The sequence below is a fragment of the Rhinatrema bivittatum genome, chromosome 2 (genome assembly GCF_901001135.1).
Source record: "Rhinatrema bivittatum chromosome 2, aRhiBiv1.1, whole genome shotgun sequence".
Lineage (NCBI taxonomy): Eukaryota > Metazoa > Chordata > Amphibia > Gymnophiona > Rhinatrematidae > Rhinatrema > Rhinatrema bivittatum.
Window position 1 is genome coordinate 288,181,009 of NC_042616.1, and position 20,068 is coordinate 288,201,076.

The following is a 20,068-nucleotide window of genomic DNA, read 5'->3' on the forward strand; positions in this document are numbered from 1 at the left end:
CGCAGGAGAGGACCAAAAGGGCGTGCCACATCTAAAATTTCCTTACTATACTCTATCCATTTACCTTGCTATATCTTATCCATTTACTAGACTCAGGGTCAATAAGGTGAGTAACTAGGAAGATATTGATAGATTAACTGTAGTGTGTTGAGGGTTATTGCAGACACATATAAATAAATCCACAGATTAAAAGTACTTTAGGTTAGCTTTAAATCCTTGCTCCCTTAGAAATTTTAAATCTATAACAAATCAACAAAATTATGATGTAGGAAATAGTCCAGTAGTGAGAGGGAGGCTTTCCAGTATTTTGCACTGAATGCCACATGTATGATTATCTCCCAGCTGGCGAGAGGACATATGTATGCACTAAGTGCAAAGAGCTCTACCCTTAGAAAATGAGTCCGATCTCTGGAGGCTAGAGTGGCAGACCTGGAGGAGTTAAGGGAGTCAGAGAAGTATATAGAAGAGACATTCAGGGACATAGTAGAGAAGTCCCACCTCCAATCTGGTAGCTTTGGAGGACAAAGGTCACTTGGAAGGAGAGCATCAGCTTGATGAGGCAGGAAGCAATCCTGTAGCTAGGACCTGCCCTCAAGATGATATAGTATCCTCTCACACCAAGGACAGGTCTCCAGGGGCACATGCCCAGGAAGGAAGGGTTAGGATGGCGTTACAGTTGGTGATTCAATTAATAGGAAGTTGATAGCTGGGTGGCTGGTGGCAGTGAGGATCGCTTGGTAACTTGTCTGCCTGATGGCGGACCACACGCATCACACAGATAGGATTTTTGATAGTGCTGGGGAGGAGCCGGCTGTCTTGGTACACATGGGTACCAATGACATAGGAAAGTTCAGGAGGGATATTCTTGAAGTCAAATTTAGGGTTTTAGGTAGAAAGCTGAAATCCAGAACCTCCAGAGTAGCATTCTCAGAAATGTTCCCCGTTACACCTGCAGGACCCCAGAGGCAGGAGAAGCTCCAAAATCTCAATACGTGGATGAGACGATGGTGCAAGGAAGAGGGTTTTAGATTTGTTAGGAACTGGACTTCATTTTGGGGAAGGGGGTGGGGGCTTTCCTGAAAGGATGGGCTCTACCTTAACCAGAGTGGAACCAGGCTGCTGGCACTAACCTTTAAAAAGGAGATAGTGCAGGTTTTAAACTAGATGATGGGGGAAAGCCGATAGTCGCTCAGAAGTGTATGGTTTGGAATGATGTATCTTTGAAGGATACTAAGAGTACAGGGAAAATAGGGAATCCAGTAGAGGTTGCAATAAAAGCCAAAGAGGACCAGATGCCTTAAAGTGCAGAAAGATTCCAAATTACCCCTGTCAACTGATGAGCAGGTTGTTAATACAAACAACAAACATTTTGAAATGTCTATATACAAATGCTAGAAGTCTAAAAAATAAGATGGGACAGTTAGAGTGTATAGCACTGGATGAAGAGGTAGATATAATTGCCATCTCAGAGACCTGGTGGAAGGAAGATAATGGGACACTGATACCAGGGTACAAATTATATCGAAATGATAGGATGGATCAAATTGGTGGAGGAATGGAATTATATGTTAGAGAGAGTATTGAGACAAACAGAATAAGAGTTCTGCAGGAAACAAAATGCATTGTTTAATCTTTATGGATAGAAATTCCAGGTTAAAAAGGGAATAAAATAGTAATGGGCATGTATTACTGTCCACCTGGCCAGAATGAACTAAGACAATGAAATACTAAAAGAAATTAGGGAAGCTAACAAGATCAGCAGTACAGTAATAATGGGTGATTTCAATTACCCCAGTATTGACTGGGTGAATGTAACATCAGGACATTCTAGAGAAGTAACGTTTCTAGATGAAATAAATGACTGCTTCATGGAGCAGCTGGTACAAGAACCAACAAGAGGGGAAACTATTTTAGACCTAGTCCTTAGCGGAACACAACACAAGATTTAGTGCGAGAGGTAACAGTGTTGGAGCCACTTGGCAAACATAATCACAACATTATCAAATTTGACTCAATAACTGGAAGGAGTACAAAAAAAGAAATCTACTACAATAGCATTTAACTTTCAAAAAGGTGACTATGATAAAATGAGGAAAATGGTTAGGAAAAAACAGAAAGGAGCAACTGGAAAGGTTAAGAGTTTAGCTCAGGCATGGATGTTGTTTAAAAATATCATCTTGGAAGCCCAGAACAGATGTATTTAGGCATTAGAAAAGGTGGAAAGAAGGCTAAATGACTACTGCCATACTTGAAAGGAGATATGAGAGAGGCTGTAATATCTAAAAGAATATCTTTCAAGAAATGGAAAAGGGATTCAAATGAAGAAAACAGGAAACAGCATAGACACTGGCTAATTAGATGCAAAGCACTGATAAGAAAGACAAAGAGAAATTTGAAAAGCTTGCTGTTGAAGCAAAAGCTTATAATAAAAACCTTTTCAGGTACATTTGAGGTAAAAAGCCTGCAAGGGAGTCAGTTGGATCATTAGATGATCGAGGGGTAAAAGGAGCACTTAGGGATGACAACACCATAGCAGAGAGACTAAATGAATTCTTTGCTTCAGTGTTCACTGAGGTATATCTCTACAGATATACCCATAATCAATTATATACCCCACTTTTTTATAGAAAAATGTTTTGAGGATTTTATAATTTTATCTTCTACTAATGTGCTTGATCTCTTTAGTTTTTAATTTTATATGCAGAATCCACACGTAAACAGAATTATCAAAAGCAATGGAAAAATAGGGGGAAAAAATTTCAGAGAGCGCACGTGCATAATGTCAACCTGACAATTCTTAGCGGTGCAGATAGTCATTTAAAGCTGCCATTACTGGGGAAAAAAAAATATATATATATCCAATTAACCATTGCTCAATCCAGAATCAAATAGCACTTATCTTAATATTTAACAATCTTAACAATGTTTAAGCAACTTTTCGCACTTATCTGTTTCCAAGCTTGTTTTGGCTTCTGATAAACCCCAAAACACTGGTCCACATGAGACTTATCACGAACCAAAAATGCAGTATTGACCATGTTTCGCAGTTTGAACTGCGGCTTCAGGGCATTCTACTTGCTTCACTTCCGGCCAGTCAAAAAGTGGGGTGTATGACTGATTATTTTTATTTTATTTATTTAAAAACTTTTCTATACCGTCGTTTAGTAATACACCATCACAACGGTTTACAATTAGGCACATATATAAGTTTGGTTTGTACATTTATCTAAGGGGTGCCAATCAATTTTTCAGTTACATGTTTCAATAATCTATTCTATTTGGACAGTGGATTGGAATTACCATTTATATGATTCATTGGATAATCATATACGTTTTATACTGTCGCTCTTAAATTAATACTTAATTATGATAAAAATAGTAAAGAAAGCAGTTGCTTTTAGGTGATTTTCATCTGTGAGTAGGTGTTCTTTCTCATTGACCTCATTGTGAAAGGCTTTTTTGAATAGCCAAGTTTTCAAACCTTTTTTGAAGAGTTTTAAATCTTTCATCAATCTTATTTCGAGTGGCATTGTATTCCATAATATTGGACCCGCTAAGAATAGTGCTCTCTCTCTAACTTGGGTCAGTTTTGCTGTTTTGACCGAGGGAATGGTTAGTAGAGCTTTATTGGCTGATCTGAGATTTCTCTGGGGGACATGCAATCGCAGTGCAGTGTTTAGCCAGTCAGCATTTTCGTCATTGATTAGTTTATGAATTGTGCATAGCGTTTTATATTGCACTCTTTGTTCTATTGGCAGCCAGTGTAATTCGGCAAGTGTTTGAGTGATATGATCCCTTCTGGTTTTACCAGTAAGTATTCTGGCAGCTGAGTTCTGTAGTATTTGTAGTGGTCTGAGTGTTGTATAAGGTAATCCTAGGAAAAGTGTGTTACAATAGTCTGTGCTAGCGAAAATTAGTGCTTGTAGAACTGTTCAAAAGTGTGCTTGAGTTAATAAGGGTTTTAGTCTCCTAAGGACCATTAATTTGGCATAGCCTTCTCTAACTTTTAGTGATATGTGTTGCTTAAGGCTGAGTTCCATGTCAATTATTACTCCTAGGTTACGAGCTTTCTCATTTAATTCCACTGTCTTGTCATTTTTAAGTTTGATGGCATTCTGAATTCTTTCAATGTTTTTTCGTTCAAGGTGTATAAATTCTGTTTTTTCAATATTAATTACTAGTTCCATTTGGTTTAGTAGTTGTCTTATTATATCTAGGTACAGCATTGCCAAGTTTAATGTTTTTTTCAATTGTTTCTTCTACCAGTAGAATTAGCTGAATGTTATTTTGGGTATACCAGTGAGTTTATTTTGCTATAGAATATAGAGATATACCCATGCTAGAAATGATATTCAAAAGTGATGATTCAGAGGAACTGAAACAATCTCAGTGAACCTGAAAGATATACTAGGGAAGATTGACAAACTAAAGAGTAGCAAACCACCTGGACCAGATGGTATATATCCCAGCCTGCTGACAGAACTGAGAAATTAAATTGCGGATCTGCTTTTGGAAATTTGTAACTATCAATAACCATCTATGGTACCTGAAGACTGGAGGATTGCCAATGTAACACCTTTTTTTGAAATCCTATAAAGTCTATTACTTAAGAGGGTTCTACCTTGAATTTTGAGAGATTGATGATCGGTGGATGGTGGTGGATATGAGGCAACATTTTATAGCTATGTGCTATGGTAAGATTTATTTGCATAATTTGTGATTTTATATAATGTAAATCACCTCTAGCTGTTTTGGAAGTGGAAATATATAAATGCTAATAAATGAAATGAAATGATGAAATCCAGGGATTGAAGAGTTTTCATTATACAAAGTGTGAACGAGTAGGCCTGTAGATGGGCTCGGCTTGCTATAAACCAGTTGTCTAGGCAATCTTAGATGAACAGTCATGAAGACTCTGGTTGCCTACGAAACCGAAAGGAAGAACTGAATATTGATTGCTCCCTATGGTGAAACATGGAAATTTCCTAAATTCTTGTGAATTGTAATGTCGTATAAGCATCTTTGAGATACAGATAGATAACCAGTCTACCTCCAATTGACAGAGGATGATACTTAAAAGAATTCATCTTAAACTTTTCTTTCTTGAGATGCTTTTTGAGATTTCTGAGGTCCAGGATGGGTCAAAATCTTCCTGTCTTTTTTGGAATTAGGAAGTACTTGGGAGTAGAAACCTATGCTCGTTTCCTGAGAGGAGTGTTGATAGATTCCTTCTGCAGAAGTACAACCTGATCCACAACTAAACAGTGTCTTTTTGGAGAATTGTTTGGAGGGAAAGATTTGAAATTTAAAATAGAACCCCTGCTGTATGATCTTTAATACCAAATGATCTATTATCAAAGACCATGCAGAAATGAAATGTTTGAGTTTCCCCCCCCACCACTGGAAGACTGTCCAAGGCTAACTGGGAATTTTGTTTGATAGTATAGTCAAAAATTCTGGTTTGGTTTGAGACAGCTGCAAAAATTTGTTTTGCACTCTCTAACCCACTGCCTGGCTTGTTGCTGCTGAGGGTGGGATTTCCTGAAAAGGATAAGCTTATTATCTCCTTCTTAAATAGAAGGAGTATCTTTTGTAGTAGAGAGACTGGGGCTTCCTAGATGTAGATGGTTGTTCCATCATTGCCACTGCTAATGTAAGTAGAGTAGTACAATTATATTTAATAAGGTCTACTGTTTCTTTCACCTTTTCTCCAAACAGCTTATCCTAGTACACGATATATCAGCAAATTTCCAAGAACACAGAACTGGATTCAAATGGCGTGTGCCAATATACAATTTTTTTGGGGGGAGGGGGGGGTCCCCCATCCTTGCTGCAAATGGGAGAGGATGATCCTTCCTGCCTAAATTCCTCCTCCGCCCCCCACATTCAAGGCATGGTGCTGCTAGTCTCCTCTAGTTGGCTGCAAGGCAGCAACAGTGGCAGAAATTCAAGGTTAGAGTGGAGGAGCTGCAAAAAGCAATTTTGGCGTTGAAGGAAAGGAAGGAGGAACTCTCGGCAAAGATAGCACATCTAGAGAACCGGGCGCATAGAAACTATCGGGCGGATTTTAAAAGCCCTGCTCGCGTAAATCCGCCCAGATTTATGCGAGCAGGGCCTTGCGCGCTGGCGCGCCTATTTTCCATAGGCCGCCGGTGCGCGTAGGTCCCGGGGTTTTTCGAAGGGGGCGTGTCGGGGGGCGGGACTGGATGACGTGGCGTTTCGGGGGCGGGGCGCGGCGTTTTGGGGGCAGGACCGGGGGCGTGGCGCCGGACCGGGGGCGTGGTCCAGGCCTCCGGACCAACCCCTGGGTCGGAAGACAGCCACCAGCAGTCCGCTGGCGCGCGTAGATTTACGTCTGCTTCTCGCAGGCGTAAATCTAGGAACAAAGGTAAGGGGGGGGTTTAGATAGGGCCGGGGGGATGGGTTATGTAGGGGAAGGGAGGGGGAAGATGAGGGGAGGGCGAAAGGAAGTTCCCTCCGAGGCCGCTCCGATTTCGGAGCGGCCTTGGAGGGAACGGAGGCAGGCTGCGCGGCTCGGCGCGCGCAGGCTGCCCAAAATTGGCAGCCTTGCGCGCGCCGATCCAGGATTTTAGAGGATACGCGCGGCTATGCGCGTATCTTATAAAATCCAGCATACTTTTGTTTGCGCCTGCTGCGCAAACAAAAGTACGAGATCGTGCTTTTTTTAAAAAATCTACCCCAATGTGCATATCAGAGAAATCCCTGAGGTGCAAGAATATAGATGACTGTACTGAGACTGTGCGGCAGATTTGCAAGGGGGGAGTTGGAGATGGAGGAACCTGTAATACATAATGAGTGGGCATGTTGACTGGGAGGCCCAGATGTCAAAATCTTCCTAGGGATATCATTGTGTACTTCAGGGAGTTTCAGCAAAAAGAGAAGGTAATGGCGCAGGTCAGGGCCTGTGGAGCTTTTCAGTGGGAGGCCCATAAAATTGAGTGCTATGCAGGTTTGTCAGCAGTGATGCTTGCAAAGAGGTGTGAAACGAAGGAAATTACAGATACCCTAAGAAAGGGTAATGTGAAGTACAAATGGCTGATCCCCTTCGGTATCCTGTTCATTGTAAGGGGGGGGGGGGGGGAGCCCTATAAGGTAAAGGCTGTGCACAAGGTGAGAGAAATGTTGCAGCCCCTGGAGGATCAGCAAATGAAAGACGGAGCGAAGTCAGGAATGGGGATGCCTGCATGGAGCCGCAAGGCATTTTCAAGGTGGTAGATGGTACCTATGAAAAAGCGCAACGGCACGAGATCGGATAGTCCTGATTGAGAGTCTGCTGCAACAGTTTGGCAGAGTGGAATTTTGAGGCTTCGTTTGAAGGCGGCTGCTGAGAAACCCTAAGCCCTCCTTTTCTGATGGCTAAGAATGGGTTGTGTGAAGGAACAGTTTATGGAAGGGAGGACCGGGAGGGTGGTATGGATTTTGTAGGATAGTTATCATTGCATATTTATGATCTTATTGATGGGATTGTAATATGGGGGCTCAGAGACTGCAGGGGTGCATGGTGAGGGGTGAAGTCTGGGCAGTGATTTCTTCCTTCTAAGACATTTTTTAATAGTAGTGGAAGGTGCAAAGATGTGGGGGGTATTTGATGTTTGGAGGGGGAATGTGGGAGAAGGGAATGAAGGGGTGGTGGGTCTACCAGAGGTACCTATTACAGTAGTTCCAGATGAGTTGGATAGGGGGGTATGAAATTGCTTTCTTACAATGTTAAAGGGTTAAATTCACATATGAAGAGGAGGCTGCTATTTAAAGAGGTGTCCTGCTTGTGTGTGGATATAGCTCTATTACAGGAGACACATTTCCGAAAGCAGGAAGAACAAGTCCTCCAGCATAAGGATTTTGATTACGTGATTTTAGACGGGGTGGGTGTTTTGTTGCGGAAAATGTTAAAAGTGGAGGTGTGTGATTATTATAAGGATGAGAAGGGTAGATATGTGAATATTAATGTTAAATTAGGAAGAATCGTTGTTTCTATTGTTAACCTGTACCAAATACCGAGCAGGGGCAATTTTATGAGAAGGTGGTTCAGCAAATTTTATTACATGGTCAAGGCCCTTTAATAGTAGGGGCGACTTTAATCTGGCGATTAAGCCTGGGCTGGATACTTCTTCATCTTTGGGGACTGGGGGTAAAGAAGCAGAGGGGTAAGCTATGGCATAAGATGAAAACACTGAATCTTATAGGATGTGTGGATTACACATGCTATTCACATCCACATAGGACTTACTCTCACATTGATTACTTCCTGGGAGAAAATTCTTTGATGGGGGAAGTGAGGAAAGCAGGGATTGTGTGTCAAACTGTCTGATCATGCCCCAGTGTGGTTAAAAATGAAGGGGGGGGGGGGTTCTCCTTGCAGGACAAAAAGGCTATTTGGAGACTTAATGATGTTATTAAGCTTTGAGACAATTGCTAAAAAAGTGGGAGATGTGCTAAAGTATTTGGAAATTAATCAGAGTGAGATTTGTCCTAGTATGGTATGGGATAGGTTGAAGGCAATAATTTGAGGCAAGTTGATATAATTGGCTACCTGGGAAAAGAAGGAACGGGGGGAGCGGATTGAGAATTTACTCTCTGAGATTAGGCAACTAGAGGCACAACATAAGAAAACTGGTTCCCAGAGGATATGACAGCAATTGGATAAGGCGAGGAAGGAACTAGCGGGATACCAAGTTGACTATTTCTCATAAGCTTATGCTGCTGAAACAAGAATACTTTGAATTTAGCGACAAGGTCTCTAAGTTGTTGGTGAGCAAGTTAAAAAAGATGGCGGCACAGTCACAGATTACATATATCAGGAACAATCAGGGACAGTTGGAATATATCCCCGGGATAAGGGAGTGTTTTAGGCAATTTTATCAGGAGCCTTATTTGGCAGATACTTCCATAAAAGAGGAGGATATTATATGCTGTCAGAAGTACATCTTCCTTCCGTGGATCCTGCCCAACAGCAGAGGCTGGAAGGGGAAATTATTAAATTAGAAATTTTGGAGGCCATTAAAACATTGAAAGTAGATAAGGCTCTGGGAATGATGGCTTAACAGCTAATTTTTATAAAAAATTTGGGAATATATTGGTGGAGCCCTTAAAAAGCATATAATGAATTAGTGGGGACTGATGAAATTGCTCCATCCATTAAAGTGGCAGGCATAGTGTTGCCCAAAGAGGGGAAGGATAAGAAATGGTGGCTCATATAGACCCATCTTGCTATTAAATATTGATATAAAAATACTGGTGAAAATTCTGGCCAATAGGTTAGCTAGTGTAATCCCAGGGTGCTGAATTTAATATGGATAGCACAAAGAGAAAAAATCCCAGTGGTGATGTTAATCGATGCTGAAAAGCTTTTGATGGGGTACACTGGGAATACTTGTGGGCAGTTCTGCAGAAAGTGGGGCTGGGGAGCAATTGCTGTAATTGGTTGCAGCAATTATATAATGGCCCTAACTACGAAGCTGTGAGTTAATGGAGGTTATTTAGATTCATTTGTTCTGGGAAGGGGGATGAGGCACGTTTGCCTTTTGTCTCTGTTTCTCTTTGCGTTTGCTATGGAGCTTTTTGTTTCCACAATACGGGATATACAGACCCTTAAGGGGATTTGGGTGGGGTCCAAGGAGTACTGTATATCATTATATACAGATGATGTGTTGTTCACATTATCTAATCCTGCTGAATCTCTACGAGCCCTGATGCAGGAAATAGATAGGTATGGAAGGGTATCAAGTTTAAAGTTAATCATACTAAATTGGATATCTTGAATAAAACAGTTCCAGATAGGGAGGTTGAGGCACTTTGAGGACAATTCCCTTTTAAGTGGGCAGCTCAGATTATTAGATACCTAGGCATTAACTAGTGGGCTAAATTATAACCCATTGTTGAAAAAAAAAAAAAGAGAGAGACTTGGCAATTTGAATTAACGAGCCTATATCCTGGTTAGGAAGAGTTCCTGTTGCGCCGGAGGTGGACCCTTGGCCTGACATGGGGTTGACGCTACCCGCAGGGCAAGCCCTACGGGTCCCCACCGTTGGTAGGCGAAGCTGGCTTAGTGACTTAGGCTGGCTGGAGCTTCGCCAATACCAGCCTTGGTTCCCCGCAGGTTGAGCCCTTGGGTACCGGGGCCGGCTGGTCTTAGGTGGGCCTCTGACCGAGGACTCCAAGGGTATGATGTCAGGATCAGCCAGAGGTCAGCAGTGGTAGCAAGGATGGGAAGACGAGTCCAGATGAGGCAGAACTAGAGACCTGGGTGCCAAAGGAGAATGGAAGGCAAGACAAGTGGCGCCCGAGTAAAAGAAGGCTGAAGCCTGAGAGCCCAAGTCCAGGGTAGAGTCAGTAGAGTCGTTGAAGAGCAGGCTGTGGTTGGGACAGGCGGCAAACAAGGATGGGCAGTCAAATGAGCACAGGTGAAAACCAGGAGTCAGTCTGAGAATGGTCAGGCGAAGCAGGGGTCAAGCGAAAAGTCAATCAGAAGCGTAGTCAGACGAAGCAGGGGTCAAGCCAGAAGTCAATCAGAAGAGAGGACTAGGGCTGGACAGAAGCAGGAACGAGGACTGGAGCGGGTATCAGGAGCAAAGGCAGGATCAGGAACTAGGAACACAGATGAGAACAGGAACAAATCAGGAAACAAGATGAGAACAGGAACAAGCAATGAGCACATGACAAGCGTGGAGACCTGTTGCCAAGGCAAGGAACCACTGGCTGGGCCCGGCATTGAGTATCAGGAGCCAGTGATGTCATCATCCGGGGCCGCAGGGTGGTTTCCCGCCACGACCCCTTTAAAGCAGAGACAGATGCGCGCGTGTGCACGCAGAAGGCGGCATCTCCCGCGGGCCATGTATGTTGCGTCAGAGGTGGACCCTTTGGCCGAGGTAGGGTTGACGCAACCCGTAGGTAAGGACCTATGGGTCCCCACCGTCGGCAGGCGGAGTGGGCTGATTGACAGAGGCTGCTGGAGCTTCACCTATACCAGCCCTCATGCCCCGCGGATTGAGCCTTTGGGTGCTGGGGCCGGCAGGACTTAGGTGGGTCTCTGTGTGTAGTCGAAGTGAGAGTTGGTTCAGCCCATAGACAGCAGGTGAGAGATGGTACAGTCTTACTCGGGACTGGGTACTGTTCTGGAAATTCGGGCGCCAATGGAACGGAGGCAGACAGAGGGTGCTCGAGCAAAAGCAGGCCGAAGCCTGAAGAAACCACGTCCAGGGAGTAAGCTGAAGAGGCGTCCAAGGGCAGGCTTGAGTCAGGGCTGGCGGCAATCCAAAGGCAGTGGCAAGCAAGGCTGAGGTCTGATCGTGGAGATAGTCAAGAACATAGTCAGGTAAAGCAGAGGTCTGGGTCTAGATATAGGCAGTAGCGTAGTTGGACAAAGCAGTGGTCTGGGTCTGGACATAGGCAGTAGTGTAGTCGGGCGAAGCGGAGGCCCGGGCTTGGAGAGAGTCAATGGCGTGGTCAGGCGAAGCGAAGGTCCAGGCTTGGAGAGAGTCAATGGCATGGTCAGGTGAAGCAAAGGTTAAAGTCCATGTAGTCAATCCAAGGTATGAAGCAAGGTAGGAATGAAGAGACAGGAACCAGGAACAATGAGGAACAGGGATGAGAAGAATCTCTAGGAGACGACGAGTACTCGACTAGCGAGGAGACCTGTTGCAAAGGCGACTCTAGGGAGTGGAGCCTGAGCTTAAATACTGTAGCTAGGGGCCACGGCTAGGTTCCCCGCGGTCCCTACTTAAGGATCAATGGTGTGCGCGCACCTAGGGAGGGGCGCGGCGCAAGTAGCAGCATCTCTCCACGGACCATGTGGAGAGACCTGACGAGAAGTGGTAGCGGGACCGGGAAAGCCGGGGACTGTGGCAGGGCCGAAGGCACCGGGGCAGGTCAGAGGACGGAGCCGACGGCCCACCGCCGCCAGCGAGGAGGAACCAGAAGCTGGAGTCACTGTAAAAAGGTGAGGGGGCCGTGCCGCGGGTCTGCTGTGGCCAGCACGCGTAACAACGCAGGGAGACCTGCCGCAGAGCTGAAGAGTCCGCGGAGGAGCCAGGGATGGTGGAGGCGGCTCAGGTGTGCAGGCGGCTGCCCACAGCCGCGAAGGAGGAGGAACTGGGAGCTGGAGCTAGCAGTCGGGGGTAAGTGGGCCCGGCTGCGGGCCTGCCACAGCCGGCACACGTAACAGTTGCAGTATTGAAAAAGAACACACTGGCTCATTTATCCTATTTGTTCCAGGCATTTCCAATTGAGGTACCTAAGGGGATGCTTAGTCAAATTCAGAAGAAACTCCTGGGATTTATTTGGCGGCAGAGACACCCCCCTCTCCCCCAGGGTAAATCGACATATTCTTTATAGGCCCCAGGGATTGGGTGGCCTAGGTGGGCTCCCATGAAGAAATATTATGCAGCATTCCAGTTACGAACATCTGTGGAGTAGCACCAGAGAGCGTCGATGAAACAGTGGGTGGAGGAGATAGAGCAACAGTATGTATATCTGACCCCTTTACGTATATATCCTTGCTGGAGAAAAAGTTCAGGTCACCGGGGGAGATTTACAATCCTTATGTCAAGAATAGTTTAAGGATATGGGATAGGTATTCTCTGCAGATGTTATCTTGTGGGAAGGTCTCTCCTCTCACACCTATATGATATAACAGGGGCTTTCTGCCACGGTTGCATGGGGTGGGGGGCGTAAAAATGGGAACAGCTTGGCTTATCAGTATTAGGGCAATTAATCTCGAAGGGGTCTGTGGAAAGCATTGAGGAACTGAAGGAAAAGTTCCAGGTATCAAATGCAGACCTGTATGCTTATACTCAAGTAAAATATTCCATTGTGTAGGCAAGATTCGTGAGCAAGGCAACAGAGATGGAATTACTGTGTTCAAAGAATAATAGCCTAAAGGGGTTTATTTATTTATTTAAAATCTTTTCTATACCGTCATTCAGTATATTACCGTCATAACGGTTTACATAGAGGCACATATAGTAAATTGTACATGTTTCTGTTCCTAATATTAGGGTGGTGCCTTATAAGTTCAGTAACAAAGTTTCATAAAAAGGCTATATGTTCAGTGTTGTTTAATATGTCCTGTGACTACAATAAAATACTTATTTATACATTTCAATTAAGGGTGTAGTAAACGAACCATGACATACATACATATATTGTGCTAGTGCTGTATAAAGAATATATGTGTACAGCTTTCAGCGTTTCTCTCATTCTCGCTCTCCTTGTGAAAAGGCTTCTCTAAAGAGCCATGTTTTTAAGCTCTTTTTGAAAGCCTTGAAGTCTCTCTGTAATCTTACCTCTGTGGGCATGGTGTTCCATAGAATCGGCCCAGCCAATGATAGTGCTCTTTCTCTGACTTGTGGTAGTTTTGCAGTTTTTACTGAGGGTATAGTTAGGAGGGCTTTGTTGGCAGATCTGAGGTTCCTGTGTGAGACATGGACTCGGAGAGCTGTGTTTAACCATTCCGCTTTCTCGTCGTGGATTAGCTTATATATAGTGCAAAGGGTTTTATATTTTATCCTGTGTTCAATTGGCAGCCAGTGTAGTTCAGCCAGTGTTGGAGTGATGTGATCTCTTTTTCTTTTTCCTGTTAAAATTCGCGCGGCTGAGTTTTGTAGAATTTGGAGTGGTCTTATTGTCGTGTATGGTAATCCTAATAGTAGTGCATTACAGTAGTCAGTGCTGGCAAATATTAGTGCTTGTAGGACAGTTCGGAAGTTAGTTTGATTTAGTAGCGGTTTAAGTTTTCTGAGGACCATTAGTTTGGCATATCCTTCTTTGACTTTTAATGATATGTGTTTGAGGTTGAGTTCAGTGTCTATTAGAGATGTGAATTGTGTGCCCGATCGTCTTAACGATCAGGTTCGGATGGTGGGAGGGAAAAATCGGATCGTTAGAGATTGTAAATTGGAATCGTTCCGATTCCAATTCACATTGTTAAATTTTTAGTGAGGCCTGAGCAGATAAACAAAACCCCACCGACTCCCCCCCCCCCAAAAAAAAAGTTAAATTACCTGGTGGTCCAGTTAGGGGGGGGGGGGTCCCCGGCGCGATCTCCCGCTCTCGGGCCATCGGCGCCATTTTGGCTACCACTGATAAAAAGGCGCCGATGGCCCGAAAAAAAAAAACCCACCCGACCCTTTTCAAATTGCCCCTTTGCTTCTCCCACCCTCCCGACCCTCCCAAAAACCTTTTAGATGTACCTGGTGGTCTAGCGGGGGGTCCAGGAGCCATCCCTTCAATCGTGCCGGTGCCGGTGCTGGAGGTTTCAAAATGGCGCCGATCGCCTTTGCCCTTAACTTGTCACAGGGAGCGACCGTCGCTCCCTGTGACAAGGTAAGGGCAAAGGCGATCGACTGCCAGTATGGCGCCATATTGGCAGTCGATCGCCTTTGCCCTTACCTTGTCACAGGGAGCGACCGTTGCTCCCTGTGACAAGTTAAGGGCAAAGGCGATCGGCGCCATTTTGAAACCTCCAGCACCGGCACCGGCACGATTGAAGGGATGGCTCCTGGACCCCCCGCTAGACCACCAGGTACATCTAAAAGGTTTTTGGGGGGGTCGGGAGGGTGGGAGAAGCAAAGGGGTAATTTGAAAAGGGTTGGGGTGGGGTTTTTTTTTCGGGCCATCGGCGCCTTTTTATCAGTGGTAGCCAAAATGGCGCCGATGGCCCGAGAGCGGGAGATCGCGCCGGGGACCCCCCCCCCACTGGACCACCAGGTAATTTAACATTTTGGGGGGGTTCGGGAGGGTGGGGGAGTGTAAGGAATTTGTTTTAAAAGGTCGGGGTGGGTTTAGAGGTTGTGTTGGTGTGCCAGTTTTCCCACCCTCCCCCAAATAATTCCCGTGCCCTATTTAACGATACAATATAAATGCTCCTGACGATAAATCGTGGGCATTTGTATTGTATCGTGTACTCTAACGGTTTAGAACGATTTTAAAATTATCGGACGATAATTTTAATCGTTCAAAAACGATTCACATCCCTAGTGTCTATTATTACCCTGAGGTTCCGTACTTTCTCGGCTATTTCAATTTTCTGATTGTTCTTTAGTAATATTGGAGATTGGATGACTGTTATGTTTTTTCGTTCAAGATGGAGGAATTCGGTTTTTTCTATGTTAATGACTAGTTCCATTTGATTTAGTAGTTGTTTAATGATGTCAAGGTACATTATTGCTAAGTTTAGTGTTTTTTCCAGTGAGTCTTCGATTGGAAGTAATATTTGAATATCATCAGCGTATATGTAGTGTATGATACCCATGCCTGCTAGCAGATGGCACAGTGGAAGAAGGTAGATATTAAAGAGTGTGGCGGAGAGTGCTGATCCTTGTGGTACTCCAGTGACTAGATTTATTTTTTCTGACAGTGTGTTTTTTATTTGAACTTGATAATATCTGTTACTTAGGTATGATCTGAACCATGCTTTAGTTTTTTCCATTAATCCAATTTCGTCAAGTCTTTTTAGCAATATGTCATGATTTACTATGTCAAAGGCAGAGGATAGGGTCAAGCATTAGAAGGATATAGTGTTTACCGTTGTCAAAGCCTCTCATTATGTTGTCAGTCAATGAGAGAAGTAAGGTTTCGGTGCTGTAATGTTTGCGAAATCCGTGCTGTGATGGGTACAGTATGTTATTATTGTCTAGGTGTTCTGCTAATTGTTTCTGAACGATTTTTTCTATTAATTTTGCTACTAGTGGCAGATTTGATACTGGTCTGTAGTTACTCAGTATAAGTGGGTCACTGTTCTTTTTCTTTATTATTGGTTTAATTATTGCTCCTTTCAGGTTACTGGAAGGGATCCCTCCTCTAAGGAGAGGTTTATAATTTTTGTTAATGTAGGGGAGACTATGTTAGCTAATTTTTTGATGTCGAATGTTGGTATGGTGTCGATTATATGTGGGGCTGGATTTATCTTTTTTAGTATGGTTTCAACTTCAGTTTCTGTTGTTTCCTCAAATGTGGTCCACTGTGTACTGTCTCTTGTGTGCATTTTGATTTCTTGTTTGGGTGTGTTTGGGATTTTATTTTTCAGGTTTCTTATTTTGTCATCGAAGTAATGAGCTATTTCGTTACATTTGTTTTCAGGTAGATCTGTGGGAGCTTCTGTTATGTCGTTGGTAAGGTTTTTGACTATGTTGAATAGCGTTCTGGGATTGTTTGAGAATTTTTCAATTTTTGTGCTATAGTACTGTTTTTTGGCATCAAAGATTGTTTGTTTGTAGCAGGCTAGATGTTTTCTATATCTGGTTAGGTTTTCATTGGTTTTGTGTTTCTTCCAGTCTTTTTCTTTTTTTCTCAGATTTTGCTTGATTTCTTTTATTTTTTGGTTGTACCATGGGTTTGTTTGCTTTGGTTCTTTGATGAGTGTGTGTTTCATCGGGTTGATTTCGTCTGCTAGTTTATTCATTGTTTCTGTCCATGTTTTTGTTACTGAATGGGCATCTTTGAACTCAAATTCTTTTAGTTTTTCGTCTAGTTCGTTTCCTAATGTTTCAATGTTGAATGGCGGTCGGTATTTAAATTCAATTGGTTCCATTCTATGTTTTGGTTGGGGCTTTGTAAATTTGATGGTAGACTGTATTAAGAAGTGGTCGGACCATGGAATTTGTGAGTAGTTTGTTGTAATGTGATCAAAGAAGGTAGTATTTATGAATGTGAGGTCAAGGGAGTGTCCTGCTTGGTGTGTTGGGTTGTCAGTAATTAATGTGAACCCTAGGGCTGTCATAATGTCCATTAATGTTTGGCAGGTGTTTGATAAAGGGTGACTTCTAAAGTGCATAAAATGCTGTTGTATACTTCCAAGACAAAGCTAAGTCAAGAAATAGCATGGGAACGAGATTTACAAGTGGATTTGGGTATTGATAAGAGCCTTGGTAGTGAAAACATCCTTATTAATGCATTTGATGGAGAATATATTAAAGTTGTACTATAGGTGGTACCTAAAATGTATGGTGGAATATGTTGGAGGGGGTGTGGAGAGGGAGGTACAATGGGGCACATATAGTGGAGCTATACAGGAATAATAGTATTTTGGAAAGAGGTTCAAAAATTTATCCAGATTCTCACGGGATGGTGTTTACAGTGGGATCCATTGGTGTTTCTCTTTAATGTGGCTCTTGATGATGCCCCGCATGAAATGAATAAATTGATCTCTCAAGTGGTTATTGCAGCCAGATGTGATATTGCTGCTAATTAGAAAAAGGCAGGTGCCCCTCTGTTGACACAAGTACATAGTAGGCTATGGATGATATATAGGATGGAACAGTTTACTGCAATTAGGAAAAACAAAATGGGAATTTTCAAGGCCATTTGGAAACCTTATTAGGGGTGGCAGACCTAATTTGTGGGGGGGATGGATGGCAAGCAGTGTGGGTTGGTGGGGGGTTGACAAGTGTTCAGGGGATTCTTGGGTATTATTAAACTGAGGGCTCTATATATATCTCCCGTATTGGTATACATGGTACTATTTGTTGTGTTGATATTCTAAAAGCTGTTATTGTTTTGGCTTCTCAATAAACTATTAATTAAAAAATAATAATTCTCTGTGGGGCCTCTGGCAGCCCTTGCATGCTGATGAACCGTACTGCCCCATCTCTCCTCCTGCGCAAGCTTCCTGTTACCATGGAAACCTTTGTGGTGGACAGGGTGTCGAAGTGTCCATCAGAATGCAAGGGCTAAAGGAGGCACCATGCTGAATTTTGTTTTTAAACCTTGAATTGCTGCCACTGCTGCGCCTGAAATTGGTCCTGTGGTAGGCAGGCTCAGACTTAGGCATGGCAGGGGCAGTGATGCTCCAGCATATATAAAGATTTGGTGCTGGAGGCAACTGTCTAAATCCAGACCTGCCTGTACATCTGCACATAGCCTAAACCTTAAAGCCAAGCTAATCTTGTTCCAATGGCTATTGCTGATGTACTGAAAGAAGTGTCATATGACATAGGTTGATTTGCTGAGGTGCTTACCACATTCTTTAGCTTCATGCAGAGTTGGCATGAAATGTTGTTCATATCTTGTAGTATCTGTAGGCAAGAATACATTATCATATCATGTATAATTGATGTATATCTATTCTGGAACTTAACATAGCTGACTGGAACAACTTTTTTGTGTGGAATCCAACAAGGTACGATCCTTACCTGGAGGAGTATTAGAATGAGTTTTTGATCTTTTTGCCTTTTTAAAACTGATTCTACCACTACTGATTGGTGAGGCAGCTAGACTTTCTTATGACTGGACAAGATTCGACTTTAGATTCAATATCTAATCTTCAACACTATTGGCGTTTTCAAAAATGTATGCCACATCCTTGTTGGAAGCTCCTGTTGTAGTCTATGTATTAGTATTGCTATAACTTATTTAAGAGGTTAAATGTGTCTTATAGTCATCCAACAATGGACAAACAACAACAAATTCCATCAGAATCCCAACAAAACAAAGATTTTCTGGGTACAAGGTATACATTAAGTTCCTGACCTGAAAGCAAATTCGCTTTTTGTAAACGTTTTTTGTAAATAAATGAAAATTATTCCTTACCTGCTAATTTTCGTTCCTGTAGTACCATGGATCATTCCAGACGGTGGGTTATGTTCCCCATCCAGCAGATGGAGTCAGAACAAAACTCTCAGGGGAGGTCCCATATAACCACGCCTCCCCTTTCTCAATTCTCAGTAAACAGACTATCAAAGCCGAACGAAAAGAGATTAGAAGAACAGAGGGATCAAGTCACTAAAAAACAACCGCTGGCCAAAGAGACCCCGCAACTAGATTTGGAACTAAAAACTATAAACTGTGAAAACTTGCAAACAGTACTTCACGGAAGGACAGACCCGCAGTACCGGAAGTACAGAGAGAGAAAGATGTTAGAGACAGGTAAGCAGGGATGTCCCACACACAATACCCCCAAAAACGAGGGAGGGTGTCTGGAATGATCCATGGTACTAGAGGAACGAAAAATTAGCAGGTAAGGAATAATTTTCATTTCCCTGTACGTACCAGGATCATTCCAGACGGTGGGATGTACCAAAGCTTTCCCATCACGGGTGGGCCACGGACAGCCCTGCCCGAATGACCCTGTCCCCCAGTTGACCGTCCGACGGCGCGCGGACGTCTAGGCAATAATGTCTGGTAAAAGTGTGAAGCGACTTCCAAGTGGCCGCCCTACAGATTTCCTGGGCGGGGACGGAGGAGTTCTCCGCCCAGGAAATCTGGACGGAGAACTCCTCCCAGATATGCCGCTATGATCACTCCCTTTATGCCCAGATGCTCCTCCCAGATATGCCGCTATGATCGCTCCCTTTATGCCCAGATGCTCCCAGATATGCCGCTATGATCGCTCCCTTTAGCCAGCGAGCAATGGATTGTTTCGAGGCCATGCACCCTCTTCGGGGCCCCGACCAAAGGACAAATAAATGATCGGAAAGCCGAAACTCATTCGTAACCTCCAGATAGTGCATCAGAGAACGCCGTACATCTAGCTTGCGCAGATCACCCGACTCCGAAGAGGGAAAGGATGGGAGTTCCACCGACTGATTGAGATGGAACCCTGAGACCACCTTAGGCAAGAATGATGGAACCGTACGCAATGAAGCTCCGCTAGGAGTAAAGTGAAGGTATGGCTCCCGACAGGAGAGAGCCTGCAACTCCGAGATCCGACGTGCTGAGCTGATTGCCACCAGGAATACGGTCTTGAGAGTGACATCCTTGATGGAAGCGGATCGCAATGGCTCAAAAGGTGAACTGCAGAGGGCCCGAAGCACCAGGTTCAAGTTCCACGACAGGCATGGTGGTCGGATTGAAGGTTTTAGGTGCTTCACCCCCTTAAGGAAGCGCAGGATATCCGGATGGGAAGACAGAAGGCTGCCACCTACACCCTGAAGAAAAGCTCCCAGAGCCGCCATCTGAACCCGAAGGGAGTTATAGGCCAGACCCAGATCCAGCCACGCCTGTAGAAAAGAAAGAATCTGTCCCACCGAAGCCTGCGGTGCCTGAATGTCTTGCGAGCCGCACCACTCCTCGAAGACCTTCCACACCCTAACGTATGTGACCGATGTGGACGTCT

The 20,068-nt window shown here is 43.9% G+C and overlaps 1 protein-coding gene across 15 annotated transcripts in view; it reads right to left on the reverse strand.

The window, feature by feature from the left end:
• Nucleotides 1-20,068, reverse strand: part of EZH2 (enhancer of zeste 2 polycomb repressive complex 2 subunit) — a 425,637-nt gene that overhangs the window by 126,066 nt on the left and 279,503 nt on the right. For 10 of the 15 annotated variants that reach the window (XM_029589584.1, XM_029589586.1, XM_029589588.1 and 7 more), the window contains one exon: nt 17,973-18,029. The exons of the other annotated variants lie outside the window; for them this stretch is intronic. In XM_029589584.1, the coding sequence (XP_029445444.1) occupies nt 17,973-18,029 (57 nt within the window). The remainder of the gene's footprint in view (nt 1-17,972; nt 18,030-20,068) is intronic. 15 annotated transcript variants of the gene reach the window in all.